This window comes from Orycteropus afer, unplaced genomic scaffold, assembly GCF_000298275.1.
Source record: "Orycteropus afer afer isolate SDZICR_OR568_19922 unplaced genomic scaffold, OryAfe1.0 scaffold00098, whole genome shotgun sequence".
NCBI lineage: Eukaryota > Metazoa > Chordata > Mammalia > Tubulidentata > Orycteropodidae > Orycteropus > Orycteropus afer.
This window is the reverse complement of record NW_006921685.1, coordinates 6098283-6113824: the sequence shown is the minus strand read 5'-3', so window position 1 is coordinate 6113824 and position 15542 is coordinate 6098283. Positions and strand designations below refer to the sequence as shown.

General features: G+C 39.1%; 1 protein-coding gene across 1 annotated transcript in view; it reads right to left on the bottom strand.

The window, feature by feature from the left end:
- The window catches only part of RUFY3 (RUN and FYVE domain containing 3), a 118213-nt gene that overhangs the window by 36470 nt on the left and 66201 nt on the right, over positions 1–15542 (bottom strand). Inside the window, exons 4-5 of the mRNA XM_007942778.2 lie at positions 11183–11300; positions 10259–10360 (exon numbers count right to left, since the gene is read on the bottom strand). Of these exons, the coding sequence (XP_007940969.1) occupies positions 10259–10360; positions 11183–11300 (220 nt within the window). The remainder of the gene's footprint in view (positions 1–10258; positions 10361–11182; positions 11301–15542) is intronic.

Here is a 15542-nt window from a genome sequence, read left to right as displayed (position 1 = left end):
TGGACACAGGGAAGAGGTAACTATGGGGAGGAAGTGGGAGGGGAGCTGTTGCATTGTGGTAAACTGTGGTCAATGTCATGAGGCAAAGTATATGTGAACTGCTGTATGGAAAGTGAATTTGTTCTGTAAATCTTCACCCAAATCACAATTATAAAAAAAAAAAAATCTAAAAAACAAAACAAAAAAAACGGTTACAACAGTATACTGACAAAGAACTTCCAGAGGTGCAAGCTGGATTCAGAAGAGGACGTGGAACAAGAGACGTATTAGCTGCTGTCAGATGGATCTTGGCTCAAGGCAAAGAATACCAGAAAGATGTCTACTTGTGTTTTATTGAGTATGCAAAGGCATTCGATTGTGTGGATCATGACAAATTATGGGTAACATTGAGAAGAATGGGAATTCCCAAACACTTATTTGTACTCATGAGGAAGCTGTACACTGACCAGGACACTGTTGTTCGAACAGAACAAGGCGACACTGTGTGGTTTAAAATCAAGAAGGGAGTGCGTCAGGGTTGTATCCTTTCCCAAACTTATTCAATCTATATGCTGACCAAATAATCCGAGAAGCTGGACTTTAGGAAGAAAAACATGACATCAGGATTGGAGGAAGAATCATTAACAACCTGAGATAGGCTGACAACACACCTCCGTGTTTGCTGAAAGTGAGGATGACTTGAAGCACTTACTGATGAAGATTGAAGAATACAGTCTGCAGTATGGATTATATCTCAATATAAAGAAAACAAAACTCCTCACAATTGGATCAATAAGCAGCATTACAATAAATGGAGAAAGACTGAGGCTGTCAAAGAATTCACATTACTTGGTTCTACAATTGGTGCCAATGGAAGCAGCAGTCAGGACATTAGATGATATATAGCACTGGGCAAGTCAGCTACAAAGAAACTTTCAAGTGCTGAGGAGCAAGGATGTCTCCTTGAGGACTAATGTAAGCCTGGCACAAGCCAGGATATTTTATATCACCTCATATGCATGGGAGAGCTGGACAATGAATAAGGAAGACAGAAGAAGAGTTGATGTTTTTGAGTTGTGGTGCTGGCGAAGAACACTCAAAGTACCATGGACTGCTAAAAGAACTAACAGATCTGTCCTGAAGGAAGTGAAGCCAAAATGCTCCTTGGAAGCGAAAACGGTCAGACATTGTCTCACCTACTTTGGTCATGTTGTCAGAAGGGACCATTCCTTGGAGAAGGATGTCATGCGTGGTAAGGTGGCAGGTCGACAAAAGAAGGGAAGGCCTTCAACGAGGTGGACTGACATGGTGGCTGTGATGATAGGCTCAAGTATAGCAAGGATCATAAAGCTGGTGTGGGATTGGGCAGTGTTTCATTCTTCCATGCATAGGGTCGCTATGAGTTGGAAATGGCACCTAACACCAACAACAACATTGCCACTCTGACAGGAGTATACCACAAATGGGATGGACTTAACAAACAGGAGTTTATTCTCTTACAGTTTGGAGGCTTTAAGTCCAAGTTCAAAGTCCCAGGTTCTAGGGGCTGGGTGAAAGGCCCTTAACCTTGGGCTTCAGCTCTGCCTCCTGCTCCTGGCCCACTGGAGCTAGAGGCTTTTGTTCACTCAGATAGCTGCTGGCTGCTAAGACTGACAAGCCCAAGGTTGACAAGTAAAAAGGCATAGTCCCGATGTTACCAAACCACACGGCAGGCCATTAATTCAAGTCCACTGAAAGTACCAAGGTTGGTGGAGCATGGCAGGCTGCTGCACAATGAGTTGGCTACATGCAGGGTTCAAGTGTGGCATAAGCTAGAGACCATTCCCAATGCTGCTTCTTATATATGGAAAGCAGACCATATCCCTAAAGCAGCTACTCAGCTGCTTGTGGTAGATCCCACCATGGAGCTGACTGCCAGTCTCATCATGGGGAATAACTACCACCAGCTACCCAGCCACTCAACCAGGCCAAGCCAAGGTGACACACAACCTTAACTACCACAACCATCAGCAGCCCAAGGTCTGTTCTTATGAGGCTAGACACGCTGCCTTCCTCCAGCCTTTTCACCAACCCTGACACCAACTGTTCCTCCCACGGCAACCAACAACTCTCTGCTGGGTTCGATAATTCACTGCAGTGGCCAAGCAGAACTCACAGATCATAGGGTTTATTAGGGAAGCAACTGGCTACAATTCAAGTTCAGGAACAATGCCACGATGTCTTGGAGACAATAGACCATCACAGTCCACAAGCAGAAGATAAAGTGGTAGAAACAAGGGAGCAGGATACAGACCCAGAACACATCCCTGAGGAAGAAGCAGCACTGGAATGCCCTGATAAGGAATTCAAAAGAATTATATTTAGCTATCTTCAAAGGATTGAGAGACAGATCAAGGAAAACACTGACAAAATTAAAGAAAACACAGATAAAACCCTAGAACAATTTCAGAAGAAAATACAAGAAAAAAAAAAAATGAAAAATTAAAAATGACACAAAATCTACAGATAGAAATTGAGAAGATTAATACTAAATTTTCAGAAATAGGTAACACATTGAAAGGGCAAAGAAGTAGAACTGAATCAATGGAAGACAGAATTAATGATACTGAAGACAAATACCTGAATACTTCTTTGGAAAGGGATCAATCAGGAAAAAGATCAAAACAAAATAAAGAAAGCCTAAGGCTAATGTGGGATACCATCAAAAGGAATAACCTATATGTAATTGCAGTAATTGCAAGCTAACCAGAAGGCTGGTGGTTCAAACCCACAGCCACTCCTCGGAAGGGAGGTTGAGCAATCTACTTCTGTAGTGATACTGCCTCAGAAACCCAAGGAGGGGTCACTATGAGTCAGATCTGACTCGATGGCAGTGAGGTTGGGCTTGGTTTTTAAGTGGAATTCCAGAATAGGAAGAGAAAACTTGTCTTCAGCTTTAATTTGAACTTGCATATGAGCCGTTGATGGTCTGTTCCACAGTCAGCTCCTTGCCTTGTTTTGGCTGAAGATATTGAGCTTCTCCATTATCTCTTGCCACAGATGTAGTCAATCTGATTCCTGTGTACTCTGTCTGGTGAAATCCATGTGTATAGCCACCATTCGTGTGTTGAAAAAAGGTATTTGCAATGAGTAAGTCATTGGTCTTGCAAAATTCTATCATGCACTCCAGCAATATTTTTATCACCAACGCCATGTTTTCCAACTACTGTTGATTCTTCTTTGTTTCCAACTTTTGCATTCCAATCATCAGTGATAATGAACACATCTTGATTGCATGTTCAGTCAATTCCAGACGGCAGAAGTTGGTAAAAATGTTCAATTTCTTCTTTGGTAGCAGGTGCGCAAATTTGAATAACAGTAGTATTACCTAGTCTTCCTCATAGGTGTATGGGTATTATCCTATCAGTGGCAGCACTGTACTTCCGGATAGATCTTGAAACATTTTTTGTGATGATGAATGCCATGCCAATCTTTTTCAATCTGTCATTCCTGGCATAGTACATCATATGGTTGTCTGACTGAAAATGGCCCAAACCAGTCTATTTCATCTCACTAATGCCTTCCCTTTCATTTTTGACAACTTCCAATTTTCCTTGATTCACACTTCATACATTCCATGTTCCAATTATTAATGGATGTTTGCGCTGTTTCTTCTCATCTTGAGACATGCCATATCACCACATGGGAGTCCTGAAAGCTTTACTCCATCCACATTATTAAGGTTGGCTCTACTCTGAGGAGGCAGCTCTTCTCCAGTCATACTTTTGAGTGCCTTCAGACCTGAGGGGCTCATCTTCCGGCACTATATTGCACATTGTTTCAGGGCTATTAATAAATTTTTTTAGTAATACATCTGACAGTGTTTCACCGCTATCCATAACGTTTTCACCGGCCATTCTTTGAGAAGTGGAAGGCCTCTTCCTTTTTTCGAGTCTGGTTTTTAGTCTAGAGGTTCACTAATGCCTAGGATATCAATCTTTATGTGTTCCATTTCATGTTTTGACAATTTCCATGTTTCCTAGATTCATGCTTTATACATTCCACATTCTGATAAATAAATGTCTGCAGCTGTTTCTTCTCATTTTGAGTTGTACCACACCAGCAAAGGAAGGTCCTAAAAGCTTTACTTCATCCATGTCATTAAGGTCATCTCTCATTCGATCTTCCCCAGTTGTATTTTGAATGCCTTCCAACCTGAGAGGTTTATCTTCCAGCACTATAGCAGACAATGTTTCACTGTTATTCATAAGGTTTTCAGGGGCCAACTTTTTCAGAAGTGGACCACCACTTCCTTCTTCCTCACCTGTCTTGGTCTGGAAGTGCAACTGAAACCTGTCCACTATGGGTGACCCTGATGGTAACTGAAATACTGGTGGGATAGCTTCCAGCATTGTAGCAAAACGCAAGCCAACAGAGCATGACACACTGATGGATGAATGGAGGATTTCAGCAGTATGAACTGTTAAATTATATATATTCATCTTTGACTAATCAGCAAAAGTTGCCTAATAAGCAACATGAATAACACGATGGAGATAATTTTAAAATGTTAAAGTATTAATTTCTTTTATTACTTACTAAACTAACTTTTCACTAAAGAAGAGAAAATAATAAAAAAATACAGGCAAGCCAAAAAGCAAGCACACAAGAAACCCTATAATTCCATGTACCCACGATTTGTTACTATATAATCTTTCAGATCATTTAAATTCCCAGCCAGTGTACTTTAGGCACAACCACCCCATCTATCAGTGGAGGCCTGCATGTTGCTGTGATGTTGAATAGGCTTCAGTGGTGCTACAAGAGTAAGATGGACGAGGAACAAAGGCCTGGCAATCTACTACCCAAACTAGCCAATCAAAACTCTATGGAATCACAAAGGTCTGCTCTCATTGTGCATGGGGCTGCCATGAATTGGGGATGACTTGACGGCAGTTAACAGCAACACTGGCATAGTGCCTAAAACATTTGACTGCTAATCGGAAGGCTGGCAGTTCAAACCCATCAGCCACTCCTCAGAAGGAAGACTGGGCAATATACTTTCGTAGAGATACTGCCTTGGAAACCCAAGGAGGGGTCGCGATGAGTCGAATCAACTCGATGGCAATGAGTGTGGTTTTTTTTAACAGCAACACATGTATTTTTGAGAAACACTAACAAGGGACTGTACCATTAAAACTACTGTGAATATTTTTTGGCTTAACCATGTTGTGAATATTGTTCTATTTCAATAGATAACTTTCTACAACTTTTTAATACTGGCTTGATTACATCCCACTGTATGGATGTACTATAAATTTACTTAGCTACTTCCTTTCTGATGAACAGTTAGCCTGTTTTGGGTTTTCACCACTACATACCTACACGGCAGGTGTAACAGATTTTAAATGACCTAGAAATAAAGATGCAAAGGAGAAACAAAGTACTTGAGAATTTCTGGATAAAATTTTTGACGACCTACCTGTAAAAAGATCATTGAAAACTGCTCAATGATGCACTATTTTTTGGGTCTGATTTCTTTTGCTCAGTATTATGTTTAAGAGACTAATTCATGTTGCTACATCTAATTATTGCAAAGTATTTCAAGGTACGAATATACCACAAATTACTTATCTACTATGGATAGAACTTGGGTTGCTATTTGGGGTTATTACAATACTGTAATACCACAAACATTCCTCTTCATGTCTTTTGTTAAATATAAGTATGCTTATATTGGATATAATAACTAGAAGTGGAATTACCGGGTCCATAAGGTATGCTTGTGATGAACTTCACTAGATAATGCCAGCAGTTTTCCTAAGTTTCTATACCACTTAACTCTCTTATCAGTAAAGCACTAAAGTTACTTCATATCCTCATCAACACTTGATCCATCTTTTTCATTTTAGTTCTTTTGATAGATGTATAGTGGTTGTTTTAATTTGCATTTCCATGATGGACAATGAAGTTGGGTATCTATTACATGTTCACTGGCCATTTAGATTTCCTCTTTCGTAAAATGCCTGTTCAATTCTTTATTCCCTTTTGTATTTGCTTATTTGCCTTTCTCTCAATGGTTTATAGAAAATCTTTATATATCATGATCATGTGTCTTTGGATATGTTGTTGTTGTTGTTAGGTGACGTCGAGTCATCTCCAACTCATAGCCACCTTACGTACAACAGAATGAAACACTGCCCGGTCCTGTGCCAGCCTCATGATCCCTGCTATACCTGAGCCCATCGTTGAAGCTACTGTGTTAATCCATCTTGCTGAGGGCCTTCCTTCACCTTTTTCTCTGACCCTCCACTTTACCCAGCATGATATCCTTCTCCAGATAATGGTCTCTTCTGACAGCATGACCAAAGTAGATGATACAAAGTCTGGCCATTCTTGCTCTGAAGAAGCATTCCAGCTCTACATCTTCCAGAACAGATTTGTCAGTCCTTTTAGCAGTCTATGGTACTCTCAGTATTCTTCACCAGCACCATAAGTCAAAAGCATCAACTCTTCTTCGATCTTCCTTATTCATTGTCTAGCTCTCACACGCATACAAGGTGAATGAAAATACCATGGCTTGAGTTAGGCACGCCTTAGTCTTCAAGGAGACATCTTTGCTCTTCAGCACTCGATAGAGGTCTTTTGCATCAGATTTGCCCAATGCAATACATCTTCTGATGTCTTGACTGCTGCTTCCATTGGTGTTGACTGCAGAATTAAGTAATATGAAGTCTTTGACAACTTCAATCTTTTCTCCATTTATCGTGATGCTGCTTATTGGTCCACTTGTGAGGATTTTTGTTTTCTTTATATTGAGGTACAATCCATACTGTAGACTGCAGTCTTTAATCTTCATCAGTAAGTACTTCAAGTCATCCTCACTTTCAGCAAGCAAAGTTGTGTCGTCTGCATATCATAGGTTGTTAATGAGTCTTCTTCCAATCCTGATGCCACATTCTTCTTCGTATAGTCCAGCTTTTTGGATTATTTGCTCAGGATACAGATTGAATAAGTATGGTGAAAGGATACAACCCTGATGCACTCCCTTCCCGATTTTAAACCATGCAGTATCCTCTTGTTCTGTTTGAATGACAGCCTCCTGGTCTATGTACAGATTCTTCATGAGTACAATTCAGTGTTTTGGAATTCCCATTCTTCTCAATGTTATCCACAATTTGTTATGATCCACACAATTGAATACTTTTGCATAGTCAATGAAACACAAGTAAACATCTTTCCGGTATTCTTTGCTTTCAGACAAGATTCATCTGACATCAGAAATGATATCCCTCATTTCACATCCTCTTCTGAATCCAGCTTGCATTTCTGCCAAGTTCTCTGTAAATATACTGTTGCAACCATTTTTGAATCACTGTAAGATTTTACTTGCATGTGGTATTAATGATATTGTTTGATAATTTTCACGTTCTATGAGATCACCTTTCTTTGGAATGGGTACAAATATGGATCTCTTCCAGTCAGTTGGGCAGGTAGCTGTCCTCCAAATCTCCTGGCATAGCCGAGTGAGTGCCTCCAGCAGGCATCCATTTGCTGAAACAGCTCAATGGGTATTCTGTCAATTCCTGGAGCCGTGTTTTTCACCAATTCCTTCAATGCAGTCTTGAGCTCTTCCTTCAATACCATTGGTTCTTGATCATATGCCGCCTCCTGAAATGGATGATCATCTACCAATTCTTTTTGGTACAGTGACTCAGTGTATTCTATCCATTTTCTTTTGATGTTTCCTGCATCATTCAACATACTGCCCATGGAATCTTTCAATACTGCAATTTGAGGCTTAAATTTTTTCCCCAGTTCTTTTAGCTTGAGAAATGCTGAGCATATTCTTCTCTTCTGGTCTTCTAACTCCACACCTTTGCACATTTCATTATAATAATTGACTTTGTTTTTTCGAGCTGCTCTTTGAAATCTTCTGTTCAGGTCTTTTATACTGTCAATTCTTTCATCTGCGTTAGCTACACTTCTTCCAAGGGAAACTTTCAGAGTCTCCTCTGACATCCATTTTGGTCTTTTCTTCTTTTCCTATCTTTTTAATGACCTTTTGCTTTCTTCATGGATGATGTTCTTTAATCACATTCTGCAACTGATCCGGTTTTCAATCACTGGTGTTCAATGCATCAAATCTTTTCTTTAGATGGTCTCTAAATTCAGGAGGGATATAATCAAAGTCATATTCTGCCTCTCATGGATTTCCTATAATTGTCTTCAGCTTCAATTTGAACTTGCATATGAGCAGTTGAAGGTTTGTTCCACAATCAGATCCTGGCCTTGTTTTGGCTGAAGATATTGAACTTCTCCATCGCTTCTCACCACAGGTACAGTCAATCTGATTCCTGAGTACTCCATTTGGCAAAGTCCATGTATATAGCCACTGTTTGCGTTGCCGAGGAAAGGTATTTGCAATGAGTAGTAAGTCACCGATCTTGCAAAATTTTATTATGCAATCTCCAGTGTCATTTCTATCACCAAGGTCATATTTTCCAACTACCAGTGATTCTTCTTTGTTTCCAACTTTTGCATTCCAATCACCAATGATAATTAACTCACCTTCATTGCATGTTCAGTCAATTTCAGACTGCAGAAGTTGGTAAAAAACTTCAGTTTTCTCATCTTCGGCTTTTGTGCTTCATGCATAAATATGAATAACAGTAGTATTAACTGGTCTTCCTTATAGGCCTATGGATATTATCCTATCACTGACAGCATTGTACTTCAGGATAGATCTTGAAACATTCTTTGTGATAATGAATACCATGCTATTCCTCTTCAATTTGTCATTCCTGGCAAAATAGATCATATGACTGACTGATTCAAAATGGCCAAAACCAGTCCATTTCAGCTCACTAATGCCTAGAATATATATTTTTATGCCTTCTATTTCATTTTTGAGAACTTCCAATTTTCCTAGATTCATACTTCATACATTCTGGGTTCCGATTATTAATGGATGTTTGCAGCTGTTTCCTCACATCTTGAGATGTGCCACATAGCAAATGGAGGCCCCAAAAGCTTTACTCCATCCACATCATTAAGGTTGGCTCTACTCTGAGGAAGCAGCTCTTCCTCAGTCATTCTTTGAGTGCCTTCCAACCTGAGAGGCTCATTTTCTTGCACTATATTGCACAATGTTTCAGGCTATTCATCAAGTTTCCCAGTAACGTATCAGACAGTGTTTCACTGGTATTCGTAAGGTTTTCACTGGCCAATTCTTTGAGAAGTGGATGGCCTCCTCCTTCTTCTGAGTCTGTCTTAGTCTGGAAGCTCTGCTGAAACTGGTTCACCATGGGTAAACCTGCCAGCATTTGAAACACCACTGGTATAGCCTCCAGCCTCATAGCAACATGTAAGCCACCAGAGTACGACAAACTGACAGACAAATTTGTCTCCCTTAGCCGTTCTGAACTGCTCTGAACACTTCCTCCCTCAGCCACTCCAAACTGCTACTCTTCCTTAGACCTGCCAAACTTGCTGGCTTGCTTCCCAGCATACCCCAGCCTTCCAACACCTGCCTGCCATGCCTGGCTTGTTTACCCAGCTTGTTCCAGGTGCTCTGACACCTGCCAGCCGTACCTACCTAGTTTACCTGGCCTGCTCCAGGTGCTCCAACACCTATCTTCCATGCCCTGCTCATTACCTAGCCTGTCCCAGGTGCTCCAATACCTGCCTGTCACATCCAGCTCAATTACCTGAGCAATATAGGTATTTCAAATATTTTTGGGTTCCTTTTTTGCTCTTAATCTTTATATTGGCTCTGATGAACAGAAGTTCTAAATTTAATGTGGACCAACTTATCAATTGTTTCCCTTACAGTTAATGCTTTTTATGTCCCACTTAAAAAATCTTTGCCTACCCTTAGTCATAAATACATTCACCTATGTTTTCTTCTAAAATGTTCATATTTTACCTTTCACATCTACATTCATAAAAAACACACAATTACGAGTGGTATTTGAATTTAATGCTATATGCCAATGTCCTGCCTTATTGAGCCTGAGCACAAGCTAAGGTGTCAAAATTTTTATTATATTCTGGAGGTGTTAAGTTTTGATCTACCCTGCAAAAATGACCATATATATGCCACAAGGAGAGACAGCATGCAATATAAAAATATTACCTAGGAGTATAAATGTGTGAAGTACAGGAGAAGGTATTAGATTGAAGTATGTGAAATTTTCACTATTAAACTGTTTATGACCAATAAAAATGGTAGTTTTATATAGTTTGGTATGAACAATACTAAAAAAAAAAAGAAAATTCAACAAGAAGGTGATCTTACCTGAGAAGTTCCTTCTTATTGATCAAAGCTTTCATATATTCTGAGAGTTTCTTTTGCATTAATGCCAAACGCAGCCAGGCTCTTCCTCTGCCTACTGGTGTCCTAGAAAAGCACAGAAACCAAAACTAAAAATACAAGCAACAGAAGCAGGGGCCACAGTGAAATACAGATTCACTTACTCTTTCTAATGGTCTCCCAGTGTAACATGCACACTGAGGGACTCCTCACCATCTTTCCAAACATATTGCTATGTGAGGAATTTTGTGTGGGCTGTGACACCCAGAGCTATGTTTGGAACAAATGTGCTTGAGAAGAATTAACTACTGAATGAGATTATAATTTGAAGACAAGATCTTCTGGAGACCCAAGTGAAAATGTTCCATATAAATACACAGACACTAACGCAGAGAGCCTATTTAGGCTTCTATCTGATTAAAACTAAACCAAACTAATTTGGGAAGGTGATCACCACCCCTTTTCAAGTTCAAGACAAATTCCAGGTGTCAATTCCTGAGGTTCATTCAGCAACAGTGTTAGTCTGGCTCTCAAACCACACCTAATATATCCTTTTTTTCTAATCAGGTCCAGAATGCCACCTCCCTAGATCTAACTTCTTGAGAATCACTAATTTTCACCAGTAGCATTGAAAACAACCACCACCACCACCACCACCACCAAAACTATTTAGTATTTCAAAATAAGACAATTATTCTTAGATTAACAATTAATTACCCCTCAAAGGCATACTTTTCTGAATATTTTATATTTCCAATTCTCTCATAACAATGCCTGTTAATAATAACACTATACATTTTGGATTATCAGGCAATAAATTATTGTAATCATTGTTACCTTTAGTCTTACTCTTCAAGGAGACAGTTATTCTTTTGTTATTTCTAAGAAACAATTAAATCTTAAACTTACTTAAGTCCTGGAAGATCTTTAACACTTGCTGTTATCTCTGCAGCTTCTGGAACAAGTTTTTCTACCAGTTCTAGAGGCCCCCAGAAGGATTTATTTTGTCCAAGAAAAGTTTTCTTGGCTAAGGCAACAAAAACAAAGCAGTATTTTATTTCTATATTCTTTACAATATTAACACTCCTTCAGTACACACACAGACACCTCCTATCTATTCAATGATCTCAGGAAACTAATCCTAGATATTAGACAGTTCTTAAATTAGTCATGCTTTCAAAATAAATGTTATTTGTGAAAATTTAAGCATCATAATCACTAATTTTTTATGTTATTAAAAAATATGCTCCTGATAATGTGCACAAATGGTGTCATATTTGAAATTAACTAATGGAACTTGCTTTTTTTTTTTTTAAATTGTGATTTGGGTGAAGATTTACAGAGCAAATTCACTTTCCATACAGCAGTTCACATATACTTTCTCTCAAGTCACTGACCACAGTTTACCACAATGTAACAGCTCCCCTCCCACATCCTCCCCATAGTTACCTCTTCCCTGTGTCTATCCCTCCATACACTCCTGCCCCCTGAGCTGTCTCCCTGTGCATAAGCAGCCCATCTTTCTCCCATGATTTGGAACTTGCTTTTAAAACACATTTTGAGGATGAATATTTTGTAAATAACAGCTTCTTCTTGTTGTTTGTTGTTAGGTGCATCAAGTCAGTTCCAACTCATAGCAACTCTACAACAGAATGAAACACTGTTTGGTCTTGCATCATCCTTACAACTGTTGCTTTGTTTGAGTCCACTGTTGTAGCCACTGTTTAATCCATCTCATTGAAGGTCTTATTTCGCTGACTCTCTACTTTTTAACACATGATGTTCTTCCCCAGGGATGACTGGTCTGTCCTGATAACAGGCTTAAAGTATGTGAGACAAAGTCTTGCCCTCCTTGCTTCTAAGGAGAATTCTGGCAGCACTTCTTCCAAGACAGATTTATTCATTCTTCTCACAGTTCATACTTTCCCAACACCATAATTCAAATACATCAGTTCTTCTTCTTCACTCTTCCGAATGCCTGTTTAGCTTTCACATGCATATGAGGTGACTGAAAATACAACTGTTTGGGTCAGGTGAACCTTAGTCCTTGTCTTAGGCTTGGCTCTCTAGAGAAGCAAAACCAGTGAAACTTATATATGTATATGTATAGAGACTGTCTGTCAGTTTGTCATCCTGTGGCGGTCTGCATGCTGCTGTGAGGCTGGAGGCTATGCCACTGTTGTTGCAAATGCCAGCAGGGTTACCACGGTAGACAGGTTTCAGCAGAGCTTCCAGACTAAGACAGGCTCAGAAAAAAGAAGAGGCCATCCATTTCTCAAAGAATTAGGTGGTAAAAAACTTATGAACAGCAGTGAAACACTGATACAGCGCTGGAAGAAGAGCTCGTCAGGTTGGAAGGCACACAAAATATGACTGGGGAAGAGCTGACTCCTCAGAGTAGAGATGATCTTAATGATATGGATGGAGTTTTTGGGACCTACACTGGCTGATGTGGCACAACGCAAAATGAGTAGAAACAGCTGCAAACATCCATTTATAATTGGAACATGGAATGTACAAAGTATATATCTAGGAAAATTGGAAGTTTTCAAAAATGAAATGGAAGGCATAAAGATTGATATCCTAGGCATTAGTGAGCTGAAACGGATTGGTTTTGGCCATTTTCAATCCGACAACCATATGCTCTACTATGCTGGCAATGACACATTGAAGAGGAATGGCGTGGCATTCATCATCACAAAGACTGTTTCAAGTTCTACCCTGAAGTACAATGCTGTGATAGGATAATATCCACATGCCTACAAAGAAGACCAGTTAATCCTACTATTATTCAAATCTATGCACCGACCACCAAAGCCAAAGATGAGGAAATTGAAGATTTCTACCAACTTCTGCAGTCTGAAATTGACCCATGCAATCAAGATGTGCTGATTATCACTGGTGACTGGAATGCCAAAGCTGGAAACAAAGAAGAGTCACTGATGGTTGGAAAATATGGTGGTGGTGAAAGAAATAATGCTGGAGATTGTATGACAGAATTTTGCAAGACCAATGACTTAATAATTGCAAATACCTTTTTTTAGCAACATAAACAACTGCTATACATGTGGACTTCACTGGATGGAATACTCAGGAATCAGATTGACTACATGTGTGGCAAGTTCAATATCTTCAGCCAAACCAAGGCCAGGAGCTGATTGTAGAACAGACCATCAGCTGCTCATAAAATTTAAGCCTCACATTGCAATACTGAAAGATTCTATGGGCAAAATATTGAATGATGCAGGGAACATCAAAAGAAGATGGAAGGAATACACAGTCATTGTACCAAAAATAATAGGTCAATGTTCATCCATTTCATGAGGTGGCATACGATCAAGAACCAATGGTACTGAAGGAAGAAGTTGAGGCTGCACTGAAAGAATTGGCGAAGAACAAGGCTCCAGTAATTGATGGATATGGATGTGGATGTGGATGCTTGTTAAAGCCATTTACCCATTTGTGGTATTTTTCTGTTAGAGCAGCACTAGAGAACCAAAGCAGTATTTAATTGATTTCTTTACCCTTCCTTTCAAAGCCCAGGGCTCCAGGATTATCTTCTATATCTGTTTCAATTGGTTTCTCGTTTCTTTGTTGAAGAGGGTCTGTCTGTGTAGCTTGTCTGCTATTCCACCATCTCTCTGAAAGTTCAACATGTGACTCTTAACTAGCAAGCAATTTTCCCTTCCCTCCTCTCCCATCCTTAGTAGCCAGCAAAGACACTTGCCTTCCCTGTGTAAACTTTTCCTTGACTTTTTATAATAATGGACTCATATATTATTTGTCCTTCTGTGATTGACTTATTTAACTCAGCATAATGTCCTCCAAGTTCATCCATGTTACGAGGTTGTAATAGATTCTTCATTATTCTTTAATATTGCACAGTATTCCTTTGTGTGTTTGTACCATATGGTCTTTGCAATGTTATCCATAATTAGTCAGGATCTACACAGTTGAATACCTTTTCATAGTCAATAAAACTCAAGTAAACATCTTTCTGGTATTCTCTGCTTTCAATCAAGACTCACCTGACACCAGCAATGATATCTCTTGTTTCCATATCTTCTTCTGAATCTGGCTTGAATTTCTGGCAGTTCCTTATTAATGTACTGCTACAACTCTTTTTGAATTATCTTCAGCAAAACTATACTTGCATTTGATATTAATGATATGTTCAGTAATTTCCACATTTTGTTGGATCACTTTTCTTTGGAATGGGCACAAGTATGGATCTCTTCCAGTTGGTTGGCCAGCTAGCTGTCTTTCAAATTTCTTTGCACAGACAAGTAAGCATTTCCAGCATTGCATCCATGTGTTGAAATACCTCAATTGGTACCCTGTCAATTTCTACAGGCTTATTTTTTGCCAATGCCTTCAGTGCAGCCAGGACTTCTTCCTTCAGCGCCATCAGTTTTTGATCATATGGCTACTTCCTGAAATGGGTGAATGCTGATCAGTTCTTTTCAGTACAGTGACTCTGTGTATTCTTTTTATCTTCTTTGGATGCTTCCTGCATTGTTCAATTTTTTGCCCACAGAATCCTTCTTCAATATTACAACCTGACGATTGAATTTTTCATCAGTTTTTTCAGCTTGAGAAATGCTCAATGTATTCTTCCCTTTTGGTCTTCTAATTCCAAGTCTTTGAACATTTCATTATAATAATTTACACTTTGTCTCCTTTGAGCTGCCCTTTGAAATCTTCTGTTCAGCTCTTATATGTCATCATTATTTCTGTTTGCTTTAGTTATTCTACTATTTTTAAAATTTATTTTATTATGTTATTTTTTTAAAATGCATTTTATTGAAATGTAATTTATGTATAGTGAAATATTCAAAACTAAAGTGACATAGGTCAATGCATTTTTTTCTTTTTTTGTAGGGTTCCCTCCCCTCCCCTTCCACCCCTGACAACCAACAAATAAAGTTTCCCTCCATATATAAACCTTTCCTTGACCCTCCACAACAATGAACTAATACTATCTTTGTCCTTCTATGATTGACTTATGTCACTCAGCATAATGTCCTCCAAGTTCATCCATATTATGCGGTATTTTGCAGACTCCACATTATTCTTTAGTGCTGCTTAGCATTCCATTATATGCATAGTTTGGTTATCCACTCTTCGGCTATAAATCTTAGAGATAAGTCCCTTGCCAGATATGTAATTATTGGCATATATGAATTTGTTGCTGCCATTTTTGTTATGTGCTTTTTCGTGGTGTCGATTTCTTTGTTCCACATAATTTTCTATGCTGAGCTTGTTTTGT